At 38.8% G+C, this 26,474-nt stretch overlaps 2 protein-coding genes across 3 annotated transcripts in view; both read right to left on the reverse strand.

Moving 5' to 3' along the window:
- ntn5 (netrin 5) overlaps window positions 1-9,689 on the reverse strand; it is a 32,755-nt gene extending 23,066 nt beyond the window's left edge. Inside the window, exons 1-2 of one of the 2 annotated variants that reach the window (XM_079810870.1) lie at window positions 9,587-9,689; window positions 9,306-9,446 (exon numbers count right to left, since the gene is read on the reverse strand). The gene's annotated coding sequence lies outside the window, so the exon portion shown is untranslated. Of the gene's footprint in view, window positions 1-9,305 lie in introns of both variants that reach the window. The other variant, XM_079810871.1, reaches the window with a different exon arrangement.
- Window positions 9,690-18,050: 8,361 nt separating this feature from the next.
- cnpy4 (canopy FGF signaling regulator 4) lies at window positions 18,051-26,474 on the reverse strand. Its single transcript, XM_079838151.1, has 6 exons — window positions 26,276-26,474; window positions 25,932-26,058; window positions 23,026-23,122; window positions 22,761-22,883; window positions 18,674-18,791; window positions 18,051-18,604 (listed from the first exon to the last, which is right to left on the reverse strand). The coding sequence occupies exons 1-6, from the start codon at window positions 26,358-26,360 to the stop codon at window positions 18,501-18,503; spliced, it is 654 nt and encodes a 217-aa protein (XP_079694277.1). The 5' UTR covers window positions 26,361-26,474; the 3' UTR covers window positions 18,051-18,500.

A 26,474-nucleotide genomic window follows, 5' to 3' on the forward strand; every position in this document is an offset into this window, starting at 1 on the left:
GTTGGGATCAGGATAATCCTGTTTTTTTTGGATCAAAGTTATCCAAATCCTACTGACAAGTTTTGAACAACACAAACTGAAGGTTTGATCCAGATTAAAACTAGGATTGGATTCCGTTATTTAATCTGATTTCAGATTCCTTCTTTCCCTTTTGAACAACCCATTTTCAAGATTTGATCCAATCCGATAACCAAAATCTGATCAGTTTACCTTTGAACAACTGGCCCATGGAGTAAAAATGTAATTAAATATAACTAATTATAACTATAACTAACATGGTTTTCGCAGATTATTTGGCCATGATTCTTGCAGAAAGGGCCAGCACATCTCACAAAAACGTTTTCAGCGTGGACCGATTTTACCCCGCTTCCTTTTTAGCCAACGTTATACAAAAGTTTGGACTGACTTACACGTTGTGGTCTTTTAGGGGCTGTTTACACGACACCATTTTCAACATAAATGGAAAACTTTTTATGTTTTGGCCTTTCAATTACACAACAACAGCGTTTTGGGGGCCTGAAAACGCAAACTTTGTAAAAGGGGTATCAAAGTGCACGTTTTTGAAAATGATTCCGTTATCGTCTCCGTGTAAACTACAAAAACGTGAAAACGGTGACGTCATGCGCATGCGTATTACAAATGAAGTCTATAGGCATTGGCGAGAAACAAAACAACAATGGCAGTCTACCGGATTGTGTTTTTGCTGCTCAAGATACTGAGTTTATTAATGCTTCTCCTGCAAAGTGTTTATGGGACTTGCACCACTACTACGACCCATCGGAGACGCATTATTTATTTTTTCCAAATTCTTACATCACCAATTAATTCTAAATCTGTCAGGACCACTATCGTCAAAGATGATTGATTGACAATTAGCATATAGTTTGGATTGACGGTATGGTTCTGTTCTGGGCAAGAACTCCATGCGCATCCATGGGAGAGCAGCGATAACCCCCTTAGGGTAAACGGAACAGAACCAACATAATGTATTGCAGATATCGTTGATGTCAATATTAAATGTACAAAATAATTCGGCAATTTAGTCTGATTCATGGGTAATGAGAATACCAAATCCTGACTGGACGAGAGGTGGAGCTGGGGATGGAGGAGGGTAAATGAGCTCTGGAGAAACGCGATATATACTGAGGAGCTATATATATGTATGCGGTGATAGACGTCGTATTCCTATTGGTAGACGTGATCAGCTGACAGTCAGCTGATGCGAGCTTGACTAACGTGACCAGCCAGAACTGATGCTACACTTGATTTCTGGCATCACCAACTACTGGCCAGTGATGCATAACACAGCGTTTTTAGATGTTTTCGCTGGATCATTTTGACAAAGTTGTCGTCTGTACGTGAAACTTAAAAAAAAATGCGAAGGAAAAACTTTTTAAAGTACATTGTTGTTGTGTAAAGTAAACGCACCCTTAGATGGAGAGAAACTTTAATACGTGTGTCCAAACTATGGCTGAATAGTGTATGAAAATATTTTTGGAAAAGATGGAAAATTATAATAAATTAGGACAAAATCCTGTGGTACATTGACCCTTGAATTGATACATTGAAATGCAGAACCATTTTTCGGTTAGAAAAAATGTAATTGAAATAACAAACCAAAATGTAGGCGTTAAATATAAATATTGGTTAAAAATAGTGCATTATTATTATTATTATAAAACATATAATAAAATATTATTTTGTCTAAATAAAACACTGTGGTCAAAATTCCTTAGGAAATGCATGTCTTTATGGTCCCCTTTAAAAAGAACTGTGGTAGTGATCACATACAAGATATATGAGGAAAACAAAGATTTCATAAATCACACTTAATTGGGTCAGTTTGACCCCCTTTATGCATTCTAGTGTTAATACGTCACATTAGGGTCTAAAAGTCCCATCTATTCCAGGACTCAACATTTGATCGGCACCCCTGAGCCCTGACTATAAATTCCAAATAGTAATTCACTTCAGGAAAGATGGCTGAATAAATTCTTCCTCGCTTTGTGTGTGGGACAAAGAGAAAGTGAGAAGGACAGAGAAATGAGGGGATCTGTGCTAAGATTAGAAGATAAAATAGAGTGGCAGATTTATAGAATGAATGTGAGAAATGCATGTTCGTCTTGAGCCACTTCCTTTGGCAGGACGGCGTAAGCCTGTACCCGCCTGTCTGCAGGCCTTCGGTAATGAATCTCTGTCTTCTTGGCCCGATGATGGAGTCTGTTTATTTATCTGATGAGAATCTACACCAGAAGTCTCGCCTGCAGACATGAGAAACAATGCGCTCACTTATCCTTACACAGAGTGATGTAGAGCCCTGACAACTTGTGGGTTTAGAAACAGGCCGGCAGATGGGCTGCATTTGAGAGCTAACACCCTTCGCTTCCAATGAAACGCACCGTAAAACCCTTGGTGTTCCTCGCGTGATCGGTTGTTAACCGATAGAAGGACATCTTATGAACATTTGCGGTTCCCTCACCCTCTCAGTGCATCACCTGTTCTGAAAATATTCCTAAGTGCTGATGATTGATGATGTCCTAACAAGCGTTTGACATCGACAGTGAAGTCAGCAGGGATGCATAAACGTCCCGGTAGGAGAGGGGAGCACTGAGAGATTCACGAGAGGAGTCACTGGCTCAATTAGCTCATGGGCTGAAATACGAGGACCCCTGAGGGACAAAGGTCAAAGCAAGCGCACTGAGAGGTAAAACCACACACTCGCTCGTCTATTGTTCTTTGGGTTTCTTTACGTTTTTAATACTTCTTTTCATTTTGCTCAGAAAAGTCTACGACGCGAGGTGACGAGCGGCCAGCTGCGGGACAGTCCAGCGCTCTTACCCGCATTCCCAGGGTCCGGTGTGCAGCGCGCCATCATTCCACACATGTTGCGACGTGCCCCAGGGGAAAACTGAGAACACTGTGAAAACCCCTTCCGCATTAATTGATCGCCTGATTAATTGAATCTCCGGTTTCAGAAAGGCGGCAAAGTATCTGAGGGCGATGCGTAAGACTGTAAGTTGGGAAAGTGATGAGGGTGTGGAGATATTCACGGCTGTCGGGTCACGGGCAGGGAGGGTTTGATACTCTCTTAGCATGATTTGCGTTTGTCCCTGACTTCGTTGCACCCCAAGCTAATTAAACATAGCTCATTACACACAGCTACTTGATGGATTGAAGCTTAACCAATGTGTTTATTGAGCTCGTAAGCCCCTTTCTAGTGGACAAATTCAGTTCTAGACTTCAGTAAAGCAGCACCTGGATACAGTTTCCACAATTTGCCTAGCTCTTACCATAAATTCACACCCAGCGTAGGGTGAGAGCTGCTAAGTGTCCTTTCCTGTTCACCAGAAGTTAGCTTTGAAAGTGATCGGGGGCACTTCTTCATAAGTTATCACAAAGTCAGACAGAAATGATCGGATCAGCTTTGTTTGTGCTCGAGCCGACAAGACGAGGCACAAGTCTTGACTGATAGACTGGGGGATAGCGATAAGAACAAATATGTTTATAATAGTTTGCCAAAATATATATTTCATCAAGCTAATATAAAATGTGCTCACAAGCACAAGAATAATGGGACTGTAAAAAAGAAGTTAGACTTATTATTTTACTGGACTTTTTAACCATGTTTGAGTCGAAAGATTACAAGCTTGAAAGTCAGTGGGCCTATTTACAAAAAGCAAGTTTACCTATTTACATTTAAAATTGACTCACTTATCGAATGTTTCTCCACTAAAATTAGTCCATTTAAATTAGTAGAAATTTGCTTAATTTGTTCGTTTTAGGAATACACCTACATTAATCTTAAAGGCACACCCTAAGAAAATGTGCTTTTCACTATTCCCATAGTGTATGATTGCAGAACAAATATGTCTTTATTGAACAGTGATGGTGCAACAGATTTTGTGTGAAAATAAATCATAAACATGGTTTGTTTGTTTAAAAATCTTGTAAATGTATGAGGTGGCGAGGTAGGCCTCACACGGGGTAAAAGGCTCAAAGTATTGATATACAAATACTTCAGCTAAAATAATATGTTGTTAATAATGTATCAAGTTAATACTTCTTCAGAACAATCACTTTAGCAAAGAATGTGCTGTTTTTGGTTTATTTTGATCAATAATTAATTTTTGTTCAATAAATATACTGTCATTAAAATGTTCATTTTTAAAAATATAGAAACAAAATTATTTAAAAAGTAAAGGTTTTGAAAGCATTGAATGAGATCCCATAATAGATTTACATATATAAAATATTTTTTATATTATTATATAATAGGATTAATATCATATTTTTAAAATTTCATTATAAATATGGGTATTATCTCTAAGGTGGACACCCAACTTAATATATGATATTTACCATCTGAATATAACCATGTGACGTCAACAAATGGAAAAGTCAGCCGGCTGTTTATCATCATGTTAATTATTGTGCCTTTCGCCCCAACAGCAGGGGCGCCTTTTATTACCTTCAACAAAACACCTTTGTCTGAAAATATAGACAATAATTTTGCTACATAAATCTACATTTTAAAAAAAGCATTAAATATTAGCACAGAATTAACTTTGCGCTGCTCCCCAAGATCGTATGAAGGCCAAATTTCCACGTGCATCATCAAAAAGCTGTTAAGAAAAGTGCTGAGCTGAACTTGTGCCATCTAGTGGTTTAAAAGAGAATAAAGTCAAATACGCCTTTTACCCCGGTACACCTTTAGTTTTTGTACCCTACTATGTAATTTCTATGCCACTGAAAGTAAGTGCAGAAGCAAATAGCTTTTCAATCAGACATGATTAAACATATAACCCCACCCCCAAGTAAATCAATGGTCGAGTAAATCAACACAAATAGGGGGATTTTCATACTGTTTATGATTTTCGAATGGCTTACTTGGTTGTCTCTGCATCTTGAGGTGGGATAGGAGAAAGTATTTTACTATTTTATATTATATAAAATAAATAAATAATAAAATAAAATGCTAATTTAGCTAGTTGACCAGAACGCGTTAGCCTACTTTGACATGTCTATATTTTATTCATGCTCTTTACAAGTTAAACAGAGATCAAATTAAAGCCACAATATGTAATTCTTCGCCGCTAGAGGTCACTTATTCAAAACACAGGCGTAGCTTAATGGTGCCTTGATTTCGCAGAGCTTTTATTATGCCACAGACGAGCACTTCCTCTTCTTCCCTTCATGTGTATGTTGAGTAACGCAGTGCTGTTTATCATATTAGATACATTTGAGTGTGTTGAAAGTTGTTATAATGCTACTCTGTGCATTCGTTCAGCTGCTATGAGACACTTGTTCACACTGCAGTGAGCTAGATTAATATTAGACATGATAAAACATGGTAGGCTACTCGCGGTAAATCAAGAAAACAAGATTTAAAAAACAAGACTAGTTTTCTGTCGATGAATGTATCCAAACAGTTGCTCACTGGTCTAATAAAACACATAATAGAGGCCTATTACAGAGTCTTTGGTGTTTCTATGGTTTCTAAAATAAAACGGGAAATCGAGGGTAACACGGGTATGATGTCATAGATAGGCCACGTATGGACACGGTCCGTGTCCTGGTTAAATTTGCTTATTTCTCTGGATTTTAACATTCTGGGATAATGTAAGTACACAAGTCAACAAAATATATAACATTGTTTTAGTGGTTTTTGGATATTTTAATCCAAAAATCTTACATATTGTGCCATTAAGTTGTCATAAAGCAAGAAGAAAAAACTCTGTGACAAAAACAATAATAGGTTTTTAGCCTACATCATGAAATAAAATAAAAAAAAACATTTAAATAAAATCATCATATTTGCAATAAAAGCCAATGATTTAGAATGTGATAGAAAGTCTCCCTTTTTTCCTCTCTGAAATATGATTTTGGCAGGACTCGGGTCTATTCTTAGGAGATCTGGATACCTGTCAGTTCCCGCGCGCACAGTGCTGCTCTTAAATTCCTAAAACGTAACCCTTGGGTATGATGTCGGACAGATGAGAAAGATTTGGCCTGCTTAACACATTTGAACGTTCTTCCTCGTGGACGACAGCCAGCCAAGGTTGTACTGAATCCTTGACGAGCGATCCCCGAGATAGGCCTATACGCGTGGGATCCATGTTCTTGAAATGGACTGATTGAAAAATTGCCTGATTTATTACTGTTGCGTCCCTGTCCATCATTAATTCATCAATCACTGTCTGTCCGTTCGCTTTCCTCAGAAGGATAGCAAAAGCAAGCAAGAACACAATGCGCATACTCTTGCTCTTCCAAATAGATGAGTTGTACGAGGGATACAAGCTCGCTCGCTTTCTCTCATGCCACACACACACACACACACCCGCGCGCGCGACTGGTTCGCTATCTTTGTGGGGACTCTCCATAGACGTAATGGTGTCTATACTGTACAAACTGTATATTCTATTCCCTTTCACTAAACCTACCCATCACACAAAACTTAATGCAGTTTTTTACATAAAAAAAGTATGATTTATAAGCGTGCATCCGCATGGGGACCTCAATTTAGGTCCCCAAAGTGACAAGAGTCCCCATGAGTCTGTGTGCATTCGGGCTGAATAGAAAAACTCCCCACCGGGATAGAAAAACATGAACACACACACACACACACACACACACACACACACACACACACACACACACACCTGTTTAGCAATAGCAGCTGCCAGTAACACCTCTACAAGCGTCTGCTTGATTTCAAATGACCCTCTTGCATAAAATTAAAGATGTGCAAAGTATGGAAACATTGCTCTTGAATTGATATTAGATTAGCTTTCAGTTTTCAGTGATGAATGTCGAACACTAGCCTAACATCCTTCAGCACAAGTACAGCTAGAATCAGACACACCTCTGGGAACCTGATGCACAACCAAAGCAGGTTACAGTGAAAAAAACACCACGAAACATTAAAAATTATGTTTTGTTGTCAGTACAGTTGAACATGCAGTCGTGACGTGTAAAGTAGGTCTGTTTAATAATTATGACTTTGAGAGACGCGCGTTTTGTGAAGTCTTATTCAAACAGCCACGCCATATGTAACCTTGTGTGCTTTGAAGTTTACATAAAAATATTCATAGTGCACTCATGTCAACTTTAACATATGCTTAATAGGTCCAAGGATACATGTTTGAATGGGAAAACACATGCATGGCTACATTAGACAGCGGCACAGGGAGAGAAAGAAGGGAAAAAAGAGAGACTCTCTCTCTCTCTCTCTCTCTCTCTCTCTCTCTCTCTCTCTCTCTCTCTCTCTCTCTCTCTCTCTCTCTCTCTCTCTCTCTCTCTCTCTCTCTCTCTCCCACGCTATGTGCCCTGGCAGTGAAATCATGAAATTTCCCTGCAGGTTTCGTCTCAATGTTGAAAAACAGATGCACATGAAATGGCCGTCCGTGATTCCACTCTCCACTTATGCCAAGCACAACATTCCATGATGAACCTGGGGTGGAACAATTAGCAAAGGGGGTTTCACCCCATTTATCCTTAATTAAACGTTTAAAATAAAGGTTAACCATGTGTTTAGAAGATGCACGAGAGAATGGATCATCCTGTCAAGTATGCTGGCAATCCTTCCATTCAAATTCAGATCATCCTATATATAAACAAAAAGATAACTGATCATCGCAGGCCTATCGAGATTTCCTCCAAATTCTATATTTCCCACTGTAATCTGCGTTTGAATTGCGCAATGAGATTTAAATCGCATGGGAGGTGAACTAAGGCGAACCCTATAATGATCGTTTAATGAAAAATTCTGTTTTATGGAGCTATAATTACAACCATTCGTGTTTATCAGTTGACCCGACATATGTCACAGTATAACGAGGCATGAAGTGCGCCCGCAGAACAGGGAACGGAAATTGCATTTTTTCTCAAATATAACGGTTTCGCAGCTGGCCACCTACATGGCCTTAAGCTGTTATTATTATTATTAAATTATTATTATTTTTTTTTACTTTTGTCTTACCCCGTTGTTGTAGGCTATTGCAAGTACACAACTGATTGTGTCACATGCGTGTTAATCCGATGGAAAAATGGAAAACTTTCTAAATTAGTTTGCATCATTACATTTGATAGGGTGAATTCAGGGTGATTGGGGCACTTTTGCCAACAAAAAAAAAATCACCATAATTATGCACCCCAACAAGACATAAAACACCATTAGCCTACATATAAATAAGAGATACGTCTTTACAAAATGCCAGATTTGCTACTTGAACTGCGCGCGCGATTCTGGAAAATGTTGTCTACAACCTGTGTATATTTTTTTATAATTAAACTACGGCTATAATGAAAACACAATTATTCCTAACATGCAAGGGAATGCGAAAGAATATATTCCTTAACCGAGCCTAATGTTTCAGGGTTGTTTGACAAGATTTGCGGTGCGCGCGTAGACGAATGGTGTCATTATCCTTAAATTACGCGTAGCCTTCCGGCAGAACAATTTGGTACAATTCACAGATCATCCAGCCCATCCGCATCTGACAGCTACAGGTTCCTGAGCCCTGACTTTGACAATGAATCACTTGGTTTCACAGGCCTGTGTTTTACATCGCGTTATGTTAGCCATATTGAGTCATGCACGCGCGCTTAAAAGAAAGAACGTTATTATATGGCATATAACCTATAAAATGCAGATCTATAAAAGCAATATTTACCAATAGCCTAACGGTAATAATAATAGGCCTAATAATAATATAGTGATAAAATAATTGTTCATTTATTTACAAATGGCATGCTTTATTAAATATTAGGAAGTATGCGTTTTAATTATGTAGAACGTTTATTTATTTACCTTTTTAATCTTTTTTTTTTTTTTTTTACAGGACAACAACTGACAATATATGAAAGACTACGGATTCCTTGGTGGGAAAAAAATGTGTTAAACTGCATGAAAATTCTGTTAATATTTATATTTGACGGAAAAAACAAATAAAAATGATATCAAATAGGCCTGATGTAGCCTAAAATAAATAATCTGGCTGGATATTGAGATTCTAAAACTAAAACCCTGCTTGAGGTTGCCAGAAAAAAAAAACTTGCTATGTCCCTATATTTTTTTCGTTGGATTTTCCAAATCAAATAAAAAAAGAAAATACATCACCATGTGAATTTGTTTTTATTTTTAAAGAACACATTTGCGCAGGCCACTTACTATCCCCGGTTAAGACTCATCAACAGCTCAGTGTGTTAGTCTAAATTTAAATCTCTTGTCAGCAGTCCTGAACAAGCCTGTTTTAATTTAGCTACAGAAAAGGTGCACATGCACGAGCAAAAGTGAGTTTACCTACCATGTGCGTGTCAATGCGGGTTGCCAGTGTAGCCGCGTCCTGGTTGATCAATAAGAGCACGACAAGTGGACAGATATTCTCAGGCGGAGCAGCGCGTTCGGTGCGCGCGGCAGGGTTTACGTATCACCCTGACGTCAACTCCTTCACAGGCATAGGACACACACACACACACACACACACACACGGAATGCCATGCATTAAGCATATTAAGAATGTATGCACAAACTTCCCTCTTCTCCTCAGCTGAGAAAATATCACCTAGGGCAATTTTGGTTACGCACCGTGATCTTGAACTTGTACCCCCGCGGGCGTCAATTCAAAGTTCAGTGCGCAATTGAAACACCACTTTGGGTAACCCCTGCAGGAACGAGGCGCTCCCTCTCTGGAGAGGATCTAAGCTGACACATATGGAAATAGTGAGTAAGGGTGAGGCAAGGGGAGAGAGTGAAAAAAGAACAACTGAATTGAAAGGGAAAACAAAAGAAACTCTCCCAGAGCAGTCCCATAAAACTGATTGATGGCTTCCCCGGAGGACTGTTTCCCAGGTGGATGGCTGTGTGTGCCCATATACAGAGCATGCCGTTTTAAGGTTTGATGTTTTTGGACGCTTGTCAAGTACAACAACACTTAATTGAGGGATGAACTGGTACAATTGAGCATATCGCATATTCTTGGCATTCGTTCACCTCACAGATCGGTTTGACTGGGGAGCTACAACACACAAAAGTGTCTGCTGGATGTATTACACCATGTGATTTTGAAAGCAGGCTGGAGGAGGTCCAGAGTGTTGGAGAGAAGTGAGCGGCAAGAGCAAATGTCACCAAAAAGAGGTGAGAGCTACTGTGGTCGGACTGCAAAACGGTTCAGAAAAGGCACTTCATTTGTCAGTGTTGTCAAGTTATGGATTTAATTTGTTGTTCAAAGCCCAGCGCTCGAGTATTAGCCTTTGATTGCAATTAGAGGTTCTGCGACCTCTTTAAATACTATCAAAACCAGCTTTAGTCGTTTATCACCGCGTTTTTTCTCCTTCATCTTTTGTTGTCGCAACTCGTCTCATTTCATCCTTAATTAGGTTTCGAGTATTTGATGATGCAAACAGTGCAAACTGTGTTTGATTTCGAAGCAGCTGCTCGTGAGAGCTTTGTTTTTCCTAGAGACGAAAGGAAGTCTGAATCCTTGGCATAGTTTGTGTTTTGATTTCGAATGAAACGCGTCATAATTAATACCATGAAAACACATTTCATAAATGTTTGGATCAAGCATCGCATGGAATAACTTTCAACATTACGGTGCCAGAAAAATATGTAGTCTAATATAAGATGGCAGAAATTCAGGCTCAGGCGAATTATCTAAATGATCTTAATTTGATTTCGTACCAAATTAAAATAGATGTTGAAACCATTCTATCACATTTTTTGTAGAGAGTATTAAAGGGTTAGTTCACCCAAAAATGAAAATAATGTAATTTATTAATCACCCTCATGCCGTTCCACACCCGTATAAGACCTCCGTTTATCTTCGGAACACAAATTAAGATATTTTTGTTGAAATCCGAAGGCTCTATGAGACCTCCATAGGGAGCAAAGCAATTTACACTCTCAAGATCCATTTATGTACTAAAACATATTTAAATCAGTCCATGTGAGTACAAGTCCTTCGATATTAAAGGGTTAGATCGGCCGAAAATGAAAATGATGTCATTAATTACTCACCCTCATGTCGTTCGACACCCGTAAGACCTCCGTTCATATTCGGAACACAAATGAAGATATTTTTGTTGAAAGCTGATGGCTGAGAAAGGCTTCAGAGGCCTCCATTGGCATTCAGTACATTTACACTCCCAAGACCCATAAAAGGCACTTAAAACGTTGTTACAAAGTCCATCTCACCACAGTGGCTCTACAATAATTTTACGATGCGACGACAATAGTTTTTGTGCGCAAAAAAAAATCAAAATAACACCTTTATCCAACTTGTTCTCGTCTTCCGTGTGTGCCTCCACGACGCATGCGCGAGAATATGATGTAGCGCCGGGGTTCGGGAATCCATGAAATGCGCACTTTAACCCCATTTTGAGAACTACGCCGAGACCTAAAGCACGATCAATGTAGAATCCAACAGCTTAGACACGCGCGTCTTCCTCTGCTTGTAAACAAATCGCTTCTGGGTCATGTGTCCGAACGCCGGATCTGCGTCATATTCTCGCGCATGCGTCGTGGAGGCACACACGGAAGATAAGAACAAGTTGGATAAAGGTGTTATTTAGATTTTTTTTTTGCGCACAAAAACTATTGTCGTCGCATCGTAAAATTATTGTAGAGTCACTGTGGTGAGATGGACTTTGTAACGACGTTTTAAGTGCCTTTTATGGGTCTTGTGAGTGTAAATGTACTGAATGCCAATGGAGGCCTATCTGAAGCCTTTCTCAGCATCAGCTTTCAACTAAAATATCTTCATTTGTGTTCCGAAAATGAACGGAGGTCTTACGGGTGTCGAACGACATGAGGGTGAGTAATTAATGACAGAATTTTCATTTTTGGGTGAACTAACCCTTTAATATTATAAAGCGACGAGAATATTTTTCGTGCGCAAAAAATAAATAAATAACGACTTATATAGTGATAACCGATTTCAAAACACTGCATCACGAAGCTTCGGAGTGGAAACGAATCAGCGAGTCGAATCAGTGGTTCGGAACGCCAAAGTCACGTGATTTCAGCAGTTTGATACGCGATCCAAAACAGGATTCGACTCGCTGATTCGTTTCCACTCCGAAGCTTCATGATGCAGAAGTCGTTATTTAGTTTTTTGGCGCACTAATAATATTCTCGCCGCTTTATAGTATTAATATTATACCATGGTACTCACATGAGCTGATTCAAATTTTACATTAATGGATCTTGAGAGTGTAAATTGCTTTGCTCTTGATGCAGGCCTCACTGAGCCTTCGGATTTCAACAAAAATATCTTCATTTGTGTTCCGAAGATGAACGGAGGTCTTACGGGTGTGGAACGGCATGAGGGTGAGCAATAAATTACATTATCCATTTTTTTGGGTGAACTAACCCTTTAATGGGAGGATGCTGAATAAAGAGTTTTCACAAGTTCAAATGATATTTTTGTGGAAATCAAATATGCTTTGTCCTGTTAACAATCACTCTTCACAGTTCAGGACTGTTCTGAGACAGGCACATTATTCACAGATTATTATTCTAAATAATGTGCAGGCCTGCAGAACGGTTTCTCTTCAAAACTATACTTTAGTACGGAGTGCGACCCTGCTGTTCACACTGACAGTGAATCATGTGATGCAGGACTGATCAAGAGACAAGAATGATCTGAGCTAGGCCTATATGGTACAGACATTACCTATATGCATATGGACAGGAATAAATGACCAAGAACAAAAGAACTGCACTTGTGGTAAGTCATGCATGCGTGATTAATAATGTTTAAAAGAATGTGTAGTAAAGTTAATGACTGCAATTGGTCATAGAAGTCATTAGCCCTGATTTTTCCTGGGAATTTAAGAAGTTTATTGAACAAACCCTTTGAAATTGGAATATTTTAGGAAAAGTGAGAGTGAAAAAAGTAAGAAACGGTCCATTATATAAGCGATTTAAATTCACAATCCATTGATTTAAAGGTCCACGCTGTATCAAAACTGCATGCCCTCTGCGGAAGGACATTGTTTTGGTTGTGCTTCGGCTCTGCGTGACTGTGCGGATGAATATGACCCTTCACAATAGATAATGCTTCACAATGAACTCTGTTAGAGAGCTACAAATGGCCATTTATCTGTTTAATAAAATACCTTACTCACCTGTTGAGTAATAAAAACACCACCATCTCGGCTCCACTTCACAAGCCAAGCCAATGTTGATTCTGGTTTTATTACGAGCTCTGTCTCGTTCTCTTTTCACCAGCAGACTCTCCTCTTTTCAGCATTTGCTTAAAACAAGTGATTCCCTGGAGGTTTGAGATTTAGCTGCTCGATATCAACATTTCTCACTTGTTGTGACAACTAACCTCTGCCACTCTCACACCAGACACACATCAAAGTAGCCGGAGCAACTTCTCTCTATTTATGGATATGACGAGACATAGGCAAGTGATGTAAATATGCAGTTTCCCACGAAAACCATCCTGACAAGGGCTGTGTTTAACTCCACTTTTAGACATACACTCACAAACTTCCCTAAGCACTTCCCCTCGAGGGAATCCCCACTGCCATTTTGAAGTGCGTTCAACTTCTTGTCTACTCGAATCTACTCAACATGTACACTTCAGGCAGATTCATAGACCACAATGCACCATTATTGTGACATCACAGCAAGTAGTGCTTGACTTACCCCCATCACACACAACTCTAGTGAATGATATTGGCATTATTTTGTCATTTAACATAATTTAATACTTGTTGCTGCTACCTTATTCTTATCATTTTCATTTGTGTATATTTTAATTCTTTATATTATAAATATACTCATATTTAATATTTGTTTATATTTAAAATTGTAACATCCCAATCATACATACAGGCCTATAGAATGGTGTATAAAACTAATTCATTAGGAAAAAAACTGCAAATAATAAATCAGCTCCATAGTGAATTACAAGTGATGAAGTTCCAATTAAACACAATTCAAGGGTTCCGCGAGATGGAGGGAAGTTAGCGAGGGAAAGGGCATAAAAATTGGACTTAAAGGAATACGCCGACTTTTTGGTACTTTAGCTTATTGACCGTATATTCCCCAGAGTTAGATAAGTCCATACATACCATTCTCATCTCTGTGCGTGCCATAACTGTCTGACGCACCCAATGCTAGCCTAGCTTAGCACAAAGACTGGAGGTAAATGGCTCCAGCTAGCCTAGCTTAGCACAAAGACTGGAGGTAAACGGCTCGAGCTAGCCTAGCTTAGCACAAAGACTGGAGGTAAACGGCTCCAGCTAGCCTAGCTTAGCACAAAGACTGGAGGTAAACAGCTCCAGCTAGCCTAGCTTAGCACAAAGACTGGAGGTAAACGGCTCCAGCTAGCCTAGCTTAGCACAAAGACTGGAGGTAAACGGCTCCAGCTAGCCTAGCTTAGCACAAAGACTGGAGGTAAACGGCTCCAGCTAGCCTAGCTTAGCACAAAGACTGGAGGTAAACGGCTCCAGCTAGCCTAGCTTAGCACAAAGACTGGAGGTAAACGGCTCCAGCTAGCCTAGCTTAGCACAAAGACTGGAGGTAAACGGCTCCAGCTAGCCTAGCTTAGCACAAAGACTGGAGGTAAACGGCTCCAGCTAGCCTAGCTTAGCACAAAGACTGGAGGTAAACAGCTCCAGCTAGCCTAGCTTAGCACAAAGACTGGAGGTAAACGGCTCCAGCTAGCCTAGCTTAGCACAAAGACTGGAGGTAAACAGCTCCAGCTAGCCTAGCTTAGCACAAAGACTGGAGGTAAACGGCTCCAGCTAGCCTACTGCTCAATAAGTGACTAAATAACACCAACATTTTCCTATTTACATGTTGTAATGTGTATAGTTACATCGTGTACTAAGACCGACGGAAAATGAAAAGTTGCGCTGCGTAATATCACTGCGCCGCTGCACCCATGGTACAGCAGCAAAGTTCATTGATCATTACGCAGGAATGAGAGACTATCGGTCTAGAAAATCGCAACTTTTCATTATCCGTCGGTCTTAGTACACGATGATTCTCTCTATTATGATGAGGAACGCACAGGCGTGTGACGCATGTATGCGATTTCCAGCGAAAACCATCATGACAGGTCTAAAACAAGCCTGTCGCATTTGTGTTAAAAACTGAAGCCAAAGCGCCTTGATCGCCCCCAGGTGGTTGGTCCCAGTATAGCTCATAACCCCCATGTATTCTAATGGGCGCGAGACAAACGAAACAATCAAATTACAATTTAAAATGTTTTCTTCCTAAAGTTGGTTACTGTCATTTTAGGCAATTTTATCATGCTGATTTCTTTTCAAGTGTTCGTTTTTTAAATAAGTTTAGTTTTAGTTAGTTATTTGATGCTATAAAAAACAGGGGGGGGGGGGGGTGACGTCATGATTGACAGCTGAGATTGACGGCTTCTCTGAGTGAAGTTGTCACTGAGGCACTAACTGACTTTTTTCTGGATTTTCGGGAGGAGATTGGAGCTTTAGCTTTAATTTCTACATTTCCATATCTGTTTAGTTCACACCGACATAATGATTGTTCTGCATCTGCGAGAGTGTGGGCAGGCTTTTGATATTGCGGCTCTACTTCCTGCTCTTTACCGCACAGACTCCGGTCCCGAGGTCCCAAATCTGCACTAGATGTCAGCGCCATATTCAAACCTCCAACGGCTTCACTTTTTTCTGCGGAAGAGAGGGAAGTCGCGTCGTCCATATTTTTTCACGGTCTATGGTCTAAAATATAAACACTTATAATAGACTTAACATAGTGAACTGGGGTAAGACAAAAACACATTTTTGAAGGATTGATGATGGATGGAGGATTTGAGATGTCTGTCTCTGTTAAACCTACACTATGTAACTTTTCCGTCCACTAGAGGTCGCCTGTTCAAAACAAAGGCGTAGTTTGATGACGCCACGTTTGAGCGCAGATTCTCGGGACATGTGGTCTTCACCTCACAGCCGGTGGGAAACAGTCAGGATAGGACTCGGGCAGAAATCATGTTGATGGATGAGATTATTTACGTTACTGTAGTCTGAAGCAGAGCAGGAGCGAGTGTTGTGGAGCTGAGGAACCGCAGGAGCGATTGTCGCGGCATAGTCGCTGGCGGGACTTTTATTATGACACGGTTGCCGGCGTCACTTCCTCTTTTCCAGTCATGAGTATATGAGGTAACGCAACTCTGTTTATCGTATTAGATATATCTGAGTGTGTTGAAAAGGAAGTTATGACGTTCGCTCGGCGGCTGCTATGACACTTGTTCACACTGCAGTGAGAGTAAAGTGTTTCACTGAATAAAACCGGAGACCGAGGGTGACGCAGATATGACGCAATCGACAGGCGACTCCCTCACACGCATAGCTCACACGTCCCGGTTCCTTGGTTAAAATAGCAATTTTCTCACGAATTACAAATAGTTGAAAACATTTGGGATATTCTAAGTACTCAACTGAACAAAATATATAACACTGGCCTAGTGGTTTCTGCATATTTTACTGCCAAAATCCTACATAGTTCACCTTTAAAGCAAAAAGAAAGAAGTGTAGTCAGCTGGAGCCTTAATTTGTAAAAGTAACTCGAATATATTCAACATGATATTATTTGTCAATTTATGGTAATAAATCATAAATCAGCAACCAGTGTTTTTTATGTAAATACATTTGACTGCTATTAAATCTTAATTGTTCAGCATAACCAGCTCACTGGCGACTGATATAAAACTGACCTCTTGCGACACACAAGTAGAACACTTCATAAGACTGAACCCCTGAAGAGATGTAGACACAATATCCTGTGTTATTTAACTGGACACAGAACGGCTTTAGGCCTAAAACTGCTCCAGGTGAGGCTCGAACTCACAACCTCGGCATTGCTCTGCTTTGTACTGCTGTATAAGTACCGCGCGCTAACCGATTGCGCCACTGGAGCTTCAGATGCGCATCACTACGCAATCTGAGCATCTCATAATAACAACAATAGAATTGAAAGCGTATTTCTAAAGCTTGAAATGTGAACGTAACCCACTCTCACCACGCAACGCAACGGCATCAGTTATTGGTTTATTCACACGGACAGTTTATCATCTGGACCAGTTTATGAATGGACAATTTGTTTCTTAGTTTATGTGTTATGGCTGGAGCTCTACTGCCCCCTTGTGGTGTCTAATAAGTTTAAGTCCCTTTTTGGTCGCAACTGTATCTTTCCTAAAACCCATGCTTAATCGTAAGTAACCTACTAATTAAGGGTAAGTGTTGTATTGAACTCGTTTTTTTTAATTTTATGTGTGTTTTACATAATGCTACTGCTCAGACCTAGAAGCATGAATTCAAATGTAACCACTAGGTGACAGTTCATGCACATCATATAGCTTCAGCCAATTGGGGTCAACAATAATGGATAATTTTTCATATAATTTATCATAAATAATTTTTAAAAAATGTTGTTGTTTAAATATTAGTTACAATTTAATAGAACATCAGAAGAATAGCATTTTGCTCTAAATGCACCCTGCAACTTAATTGCTTACACAATTAAATATATAGTTAGCATAATTTTTCTGGTCTGAGGACAGTTTCTGACATTTTTAAATTATTAACTTCCCACTTAAAGGCTCTTTAATTCAAAGCAAGGGACACAAAACCCAACCGTGAGAATCTGGAGACAATTGCATCAAATCCCTTAATTTAAAAACCCTTATTAATAATATCCCTTCAGTTATAAATAAGAGTTTTCTGGTAACTGGACAATAGCGTTTATTTCTTTTTGAAATGCAACCCGGAAAACTCGGTTTTGATTATTTAAAACTCGACTTATACATCGAAGTCATGATGACTAGTGGACATATCCATTTTAAAACTGCTCCAGGTGAGGCTCGAACTCACAACCTCGGCATTGCTCTGCTTTGTACTGCTGTATAAGTACCGCGCGCTAACCGATTGCGCCACTGGAGCTGTATATCCAATTGATATAGAATAGGATTATTTTTCATCTTGAAAAGACTGGAGAATGAAGAGTCCAAAAACCTGAAGACCTTGTAGGACTTCGTCAACAAATTAAGACACACACATGAATTATATCAACAATGCATCATTTAAAAAATACTGTGCATATTACATCAGGAGAAAACAATATTTTAAAAGTATCCCAAAATACAAAAATCATGAACCCATGGTTTGTGCATAGTTATTCTGTAACGATAAATACTAATACAGTTCCCAGTCTGGTCTATCAGTAAAGAGTGTTAGTGTTGTATTTGCTCTAACACACAAGACAGTAAACAATAAAAGGCACATTCTATAACACAGCATAAAAATAGACATTAAAATATCTGCATGGACAAAGAGGTAAAACACCAAGGACTTCACACCCCATGATTTATAAAATGTTGAACACTGACAGTTCATTTTCGTTAATCTTAACGCTTGAGAAAATGCTTTCTTTGACGTTTCCTTGGTTCCCATGTAGCTTTGTGCAAATACGTCATCCAGGTTGCATGCATTCATCAACCATTATGACTCTGCTTTCACAGTTCTCCTGCGTCGTGCGTCTGTCTTCCATCCTCTCCCTCACTCTCTTCTTTAGATCGCTTCATTCCCAAGTCACCTTTCCATACCTCATTCAGGCACTCTGAAAGAGATGGAAAATGAGGCGGCTTGATGTGTGTGTAAGTGTGTGTTTGGGTTGGGTATGTACTACCTTGGTCCGAGTCTCTGAGGACATGGGTTGCACAGAAGAATCGTTCAAGTTTCTCGTCTTGATGATGAAAGTACCAGTTCTCCACAACCTCTTCATGCTCTTCTAACATGGTCTCACACTGTAATACAAAACATAAAAAGACAACATACTGACCCAAAATGAATTTTGATTTGGATATCCAGATCTATGCGTTATAACTACCTAGCCTGAATGCCAGCCAAACTTAGCCTCGCCCACAACATTTGAGGTCGGGAAGTTCGGTCTGGACTTGATCCGTTGTGGAGCAACTATGCTCGAACCAGAGCTGTTCGGACCAATCAAATTGTCAGGGGCGGGCTTTATACGATGATGGACAGATGATCAACAGTAACGTAATCATTCACGTCACCAAAGAGTGCTTGGGTTGAATTTGTTTACTAAACGGAGAACTTGTTGGTATATGTATTCACCTTTATTTCTCTCAAAGATGATGATCGTGTTGGTAAGTGCTCTGTGTCTCCTTAAATTCTTTTCACAACACCAGCAAAGATCGTTTACACTCGTCTTCTTCTTCTACTACTTCTTCCAGCGTCTGTTGACCACTATGCGTCACTCAACACGTCACTTACTCCGTTGCTCTGATTGGTTGTAGGTCTATCCAATTGAGTGCAGAGGCATTTTCTTTCCTGGTTCGGTTGAAACACACCCCATAATCACAGCCTAATGGAGCAGTATCTCATATTCTGACTCGAATCTGAGTATGACAACGTCAGGCTCATCACTACCACTAAAACCTAATTTTTAATAACTTCAATCAGGTGTCACTAGGCTCACTGTAGGAGGGCTTTAGCCCCCTAAATGTTCACCCAGCCCCCCTAAAAATGTGCGATAATTGTCATAATATTTACACTAATTCATGATCTCCTCAGTCCCCTGTAAAACTCGTATGAAACCGGCAGCAGGCTTAGGCTCCTCCTTGTATTTTAGTCTGCGTTATTCGGCTTGTTCTTCAAACCGTAGCAGCGCAGCGCCAGTGTCAGAAGCACAGAACAACGTATGTGCATTTATTGATAGATTGTTATGATATCTGCATCTGTGTAGTTCTTTGTCATAAATGCAGTTCACATAACATGATGCAGGAGCAATTCAAGACTATCCATCGTAAAATCTGAGCTTATTTATTTATATTTTTATGAAATTCCTCTCATCTAAATGGCATGAGACTTTGTGACTTTTCCTACTCTCGCTATACTTCAGAGGGATCATTTTTATAATATCCATTTTTAGAGATGCTCCGATCAGCATTTTTGGGTCCGATCACCAAGATCATGATCTGCCGATTGCCGATCACAGAATGGCAATCTTTTATCTACAATCTTGCACCATTTGTAGAAATGAAACTAACTCTAAATTAACTGAGTCAAGATCTTGAAGAACCACCAAGTGTTTATTTTAGAAAATTAGATAACTTAAGGCTACTGTAGGCCATCTTTCCCAAATAAATGTATATAATAAATGTATATAATTATCTCACCTAAATATTTGATCATGCAGTGCATTTGTGTTTTTAAAAACAATTTTTCAGGTAGGTCTAACATTAGTATTGAGGTAAGAAATACTAAAGACATTTAATAAGAAATCAAATGTAAATTAATATTGGTCTTCCCTGAATACATTAAATTAGTTTAATCCTTACACTTAAGGTTGCAAAAGTTAGTCATTCAAGAGCAGTGAGTGTCATAAAGGTTCATCAAACAACACAAGACAAAGAGAAATTTAGAGACAGCAGCAGTTTATTCGACAGCTGTCACTTTAAGAGCGAATGCGGTTACATGCAGCTGCACAAACGTTCACTCGCGAGTCACGACGGGGTTTACGTGCACACTCGTCAAGACGGTCATTTAGTACATACATTTGTGTGTATCTGACCATTTCAGCGCAATTTGTACTCGCAAGCTTTTTGTGAGATGGCCTGTGTGTGTGTGTGTGTGTGTGTGTGTGTGTGTGTGTGTGTGTGTGTGTGTGTGTGTGTGTGTGTGTGTGTGTGTGTGTGTGTGTGTGTGTGTGTCTCTCCAGACCGTGCGCGTGAGTGCGGTTTGAACACTGGCAAGACTTAAAAATAAATGCAAATGATAAACTTTAGTGACGATGCGACACTGCCTCGATTGTGCAAAGTGGCAAATCCTGTGTCAACTGTGCAGCTCGATTTTAGAGCAGATGCGATACGCTGATGTGAAGCCATTTGAGCATTTTGAAAGAGAGCGCGCGCACGCGGTGATTCACTCGCGCTGTTGGTGAACTTAAGTTACGTCCCACAGAACGTTTTCAAATGACTGCGTAAGTTATTTAATATAGAAATATGAATTGTACCTCACCTTCAGCATTATAATTATTTTACCCGCGCTGGAAAGAGAATGAGACGGTGTCGCTGCATATCATGCCCTCGCTCTCACGGCAGGTGCGGGTTTTATGTCGTCAGCATGCGATCGGTTCATGAGATCGGCCTTTTTGGAGACCGCCGATCAATCATCCCAAAACGATGATTGACCGATCGAGATCGGTTGCAGATCGATCGGAGCACCCCTATCCATTTTATTTTTATAATAAATCTAAAAGCAAAACACTAAATTTTGTTCAGTGTTAATTTTGACTGCAAATTTTGATTTAGTCAGTCTTTTGATAAAATGCCATTGAGTTTTAGTGATATTTTAGACACCTGAATTGTTTTTATTTTTAGTCTAGTTTTATGCCGTATTGATGAAACAATTATTAAAGTGCAATATTCGAAAGATCGAAGGCATCACGCCGGAGACGGGTTTATTGTGTGTTTTTGGTCCGTTCAAGCGCAAAAACACACGAAAGAGAGCCCAATTCACATTTTTGTTTGTTTTTATAATGTATTTCTGTTTTAGTTACTATATCAGGTTCAGCTAAAGCTACAAATAAGTTTAAGTTTATTTATTTTTTTAATTTCAGTTAACATTTATTTAATTTCAAGTAATGATTTTTAATGGTTTTAGTTAACTATTATAAGTTATAATAGTTAACTAAGACCATTAAAAATCTTCATAACTTTAATTTATAACCCGGATACTATGAATTAAATGGGCATTAAATTAAATACAGTTTATTGTGTAACCAAAAACGTATATATAATGCGTGACTTTTAAGCTCGAACTACACAGTAACTCTTATTTTGAAATGTCTACGCCTTAATATTGTAGTTACAGCTGTTCATTCAAGTTCAGATGAGGGAGATAAAATATGCTTTGTTACAACCGTCTAAAACATATCATATAAACAGGGTAAAGTAAACATTGTCATTATTCCTCACCATTAGTTCATAAATAATTACCTGGCATAAATGCGCTATTCATCATTGATTGAGCTGCTCCGAAGCACTGTTGCGTGAGCGTGTAGAACGAGCAACAGTTTTGGATGGTTAGATCCGCACGTTACAATTCACATGTGCGCATCGGTTACACAGGACATCAGTTCTGACTGGATCTCTTCCCTAATCGTCTCTCCCTAACATTTTCATCTTGTTTTTATTTGCTGATGGAAATTACAGTAGATTTTCGTCATAGTTTTTGTCATCCAAAACTGGTTTTCATTTAGTTATCATCTCGTTTTCGTCCGTGGAAAAAGGTTGTTGACGAAAATTATGACGAAAACTATTTGTCAACGAAATGAAAGGAACTCTCCACTTTTTTTTAAAATAGGCTCATTTTACAACTCCCCTAGAGTTAAATAGTTGAGTTTTACCGTTTTTGAATCCATTCAGCCGATCTTTGTATCTGGCAGTAGCACTTTTAGCATAGCTTAGCATACATCATTGATTCTGATCAGTCCATTAGCATCTCATTCAAAAAATGACCAAAGACACTTTCAATATTTTTCCTATTTAAAACTTGACTCTTCTACAGTAACATCGTGTGCTAAGACCAACTGAAAATTAAAAGTTGCGATTTTCTACACCTATATGGCTAGGAACTACTTTCTCATTCCTGCGTAATAGTCGCGGATCTTCGCGGCCGTACCATGGCTGCAGCGGCGCATGAAAACTACATCACCTACAGCTCTTTCTTTGTGTGTGAATGTGTATTACCTGTCTCTTCATGTCCGCCACCTCCACTGATGGTTCATCCCACAGTTCGTAAGGGACACCCAGTTCTACCTTCACTCCCTTATCCACCAGGTTCTTAAGTGTGTTCATGGTTTGACTTGTGCCCTGACAAACACAGCAGTCGAAAATCAACCATCATTAGTCTGCAAACAAAGAGCCACACTTTCATAGTTTCTCTTTAAATGAGAATTGACAGAATTTTATGCAATTGAGGACTGGGGAAATGGTGCCAAGGTGAGCTTAATACTTTGGCATAGCGAAGGCTTCCTGGTCTCTCAGCATGGACTTTATACTGCAGAATTCTTTCACAGATGTTGTCCATGGCCTCAGTGAGTCGTGTCTCTCTGGAAACAAATAAATCGTAATAATGGCAACAGGAGGGAGAACATCAATAGATTTAAATTTTTTCCTAAACTTCAGGGTTCTCTCTCTTTCTTCCGCTCTCTCTCTCTCTCTCTCTCTCTCTCTCTCTCTCTCTCTCTCTCTGGCAGTTTGCTCACAGGTACAGAGTGGATATGGCAAGCCGTTTTGACTTTTATTCATTCCCAGGATATTAACAACTCAATTTTCACTAGTGAAAATGTTCATTCTTGATATCAACAATGACGTCATCAAGAAATACAAATTCTTCATATAAGAATTAAATTTCAACCATAGTAAAAACTATAATTCTTAATATCTGTGATTGTATTATCACTAGATAAATGTCACCATAGGCTGCCATTCAAATTTAATTGTTGATACCAAGATTTGAATTCTTAGTTGAAATTCCAAGAACACATATAAGAAATACAATACATCATTTTTAATATCAATAATTATGTGGTAACTAGTAACAATATAAATTCTTGATATCAATAATTTAGTAATTTCACTATTTGAAATGTTAATTCTTAATATCTGTAAACGTATTTCAACAAGTTACATTTATAATTTCTGATATTTTAAAATTGATTTCTGATATTAAAAATTAGGAGAGTAATTTCAGATCTAAAATGGCTTTCTTACTAGTAACAATCATATTCATGATATCAGAAATTAACATTGTCACTTGTGACAATCGAATTACTGATTTTTAAAAATTACAAATTTTACTAGTAGCAATTCAATTGTTGACATAAAGAACAGATATTTGCACTAGTAACCATGTAATACTTGATATAAAAAAATATTTGTACTAGTAAGAATGGTATTTCTGAAATATGAAACTGGAATTTCAACTAGTAAAAAATAAATTCTTGATATTAATAATTGAATTTGAAACGCAGCTTATGGTGAATACAGGGCTCCAGAGTGCGACTAAATGGTCGCATTTTGCGACTAAAATTTGAGAGTGTGCGACTGAATTTTACATCCAGTCGCACATGTGCGACCAGTAAATTTGCCTGCTGTCGGTACTGGAGAAATTAAGAAAATACACTTACTAATTATAATTGATAGACGTTATGTCTGGCAAATTCTATCTTTGCCAGCCGTTTCTATATGAGATAATATTATATCATTTGTCCGTGATGCATTTTTGCCATTCGCAATCCAGAAGAGAGAGAGAGAGAGAAAGCGAGCGAGCTCTCACGTGGAGCTGCAGCGAACACAACACCACCACAGTCAGCTTAATGAGTGAGGATGGCCAAGAGAACTACACAGAAGTTTAGTCTGCTTAAACTTTAGGGATGTGCTGTGATATTAATCTAATTTTATTTTCGATTTTGGCTTCCAAGAATTATAAAAAGATGATATGAGGTAAAACTATTAGTTTTAACACGTGCCGTGTTCCGTCGAGCGCGACATCCTTCCCTTCACAGCTGCGCTGTCATTTCTCCCTAAACCTAAACTAAACGTCAGAATCAGTGATTGTTGTAAACTGCAGTCTCTACTGTTGCTGCGGGATGTGTGTGATAATAAAGAGCTATTAAATGCACAATAATCCGCGCAAGAGACGCTGTTTCCTAGCCTGGTTTTACCAGACTCTCGTACATTTCATTTGTACATAGTACTGAAGGAAAATGAAAATTGAGCGGAAGTACGTAGGAGGGCGGAGCCAGGCTAGCTGTTTCCAACTTCAAGGCGGCTTATGTGTGTGTGCTGCGAAATTGACCGACTTGCACTTAATATTTTAGGCTTCGTGTGCGCGTCTAAACCATCAAATAAACAACAAATAGCCGGTGTCAAATTGACCGGATTGGAGAGTAGTTATTTTAACAGTTTATATCTTAAATGGGCGTAAATAGTTTGGAGAAATAGGAGAATATGATATTATTTCTACATTGATCGGTCTTAAAGGGGCAGCGTCTAATAAACCTACTGACGATTGAGCCATTAATTTGAATCGAACAAAAGGCAAATTGAAAATATTCACATCTCTTGAATTAATAACTTTAGCTTTTATAAGCATTAATCTATCAATTTATACAGTGAAAACTATGCAGTGTTATTTTACATTTCATTACTTTATTAGATTTCTTTGTAGGTTTGTTCTTTACTGTAATATTAATGTTAGCAGACCTTCCGAATGCCTGCACACTGGTCCATTTACAAATAGATGTTTTATATTTTTGTTCAAACTTTGCGGTTTCTTTTGCTATATATATTTTACTTTTCAGATTATAAAGCCATGTTAATTATGTTCTTAATTATGTTTTTTTTTTTTTATAAAAAAAAAAAAAGTATAATAAAAAGAACCGGTAAGAATACTGTTAAAGTACCGGATCGATAAGCAGTATCGGTAAGAGTAGTAATACCATTAAAACCTTAACGATACCGATCCCTATTAGTAATACAGTGGAAATTAGTAGATTTGGTTAGCATGTTGATTTATGGTGTGCGCCCCTAAAATTTCTGGTTGTGCCCCTAAAATTTTCAGTTGGGGGCCACTGTGCTCCAAGTGAAAAAAGTTAGTCTGGAGCCCTGATTTACAGATATCAATAATTATACTTTTTACTAGTTGAAATGTAATTCTTGAAATCAAGAATTCGCATTTCTGCGAATGACGATTGTTGATATCAAGAATTAAGATATTTATTAGTAGAAATCTAATTCCGGTCATTAAGAAAGCATTTTATCTAGTGAAAATTGAGTTGCTGATATCAATAATTAATATCCTGGGAATGAATAAAAGTCAAAACGGCTTGCCATAGTAGCCTATGTCATACTTACGAAGTGTAGTATTTGATTTTGCGCCTGCGCTTGCCAGTGTCCAAAACTTCTCCGAGCTCCAGAACTTCCTTCGAGCGGCCAGTTTTTGCTAGAGCATCCTGCAACTCCACCGTCAGTAATTTACAAACTATAAAAAAAACAGATGCCATAAAATATTAATAATGCAATAGCTCCTGTAGTTGAAAAACAACCCGACTGCATATAACATGCACGCTTTTCGCATGTAAATATAAGTGCACAGACTAATTCTGCACTAGTGTAACATTTTAGGATGGTTTCATGATAGTTTCTTTTGTCATTCTACATTTAACACCTAAGGGGAAAGGATACTTTCTGTTTCTTACCCTCGCATTTATTCGGCAATCGCTCCTCTTGGTTTGCCAAAACGAGGCTGAACATACAAAGCAAGAAAACTGCAAACATTTCCATAGTGACCTCTCTGTTTACAAACTTGGACTCAATAGGAGTTCACATTAAAGCCACATCGACATGTTGGATGGTCACTTCAGGCTAGTAGAAGTTGTGGAACAGAGCATGCGCACT

Source organism: Gobio gobio (assembly GCF_949357685.1).
Source record: "Gobio gobio genome assembly, chromosome: 2".
Classification (NCBI taxonomy): domain Eukaryota; kingdom Metazoa; phylum Chordata; class Actinopteri; order Cypriniformes; family Gobionidae; genus Gobio; species Gobio gobio.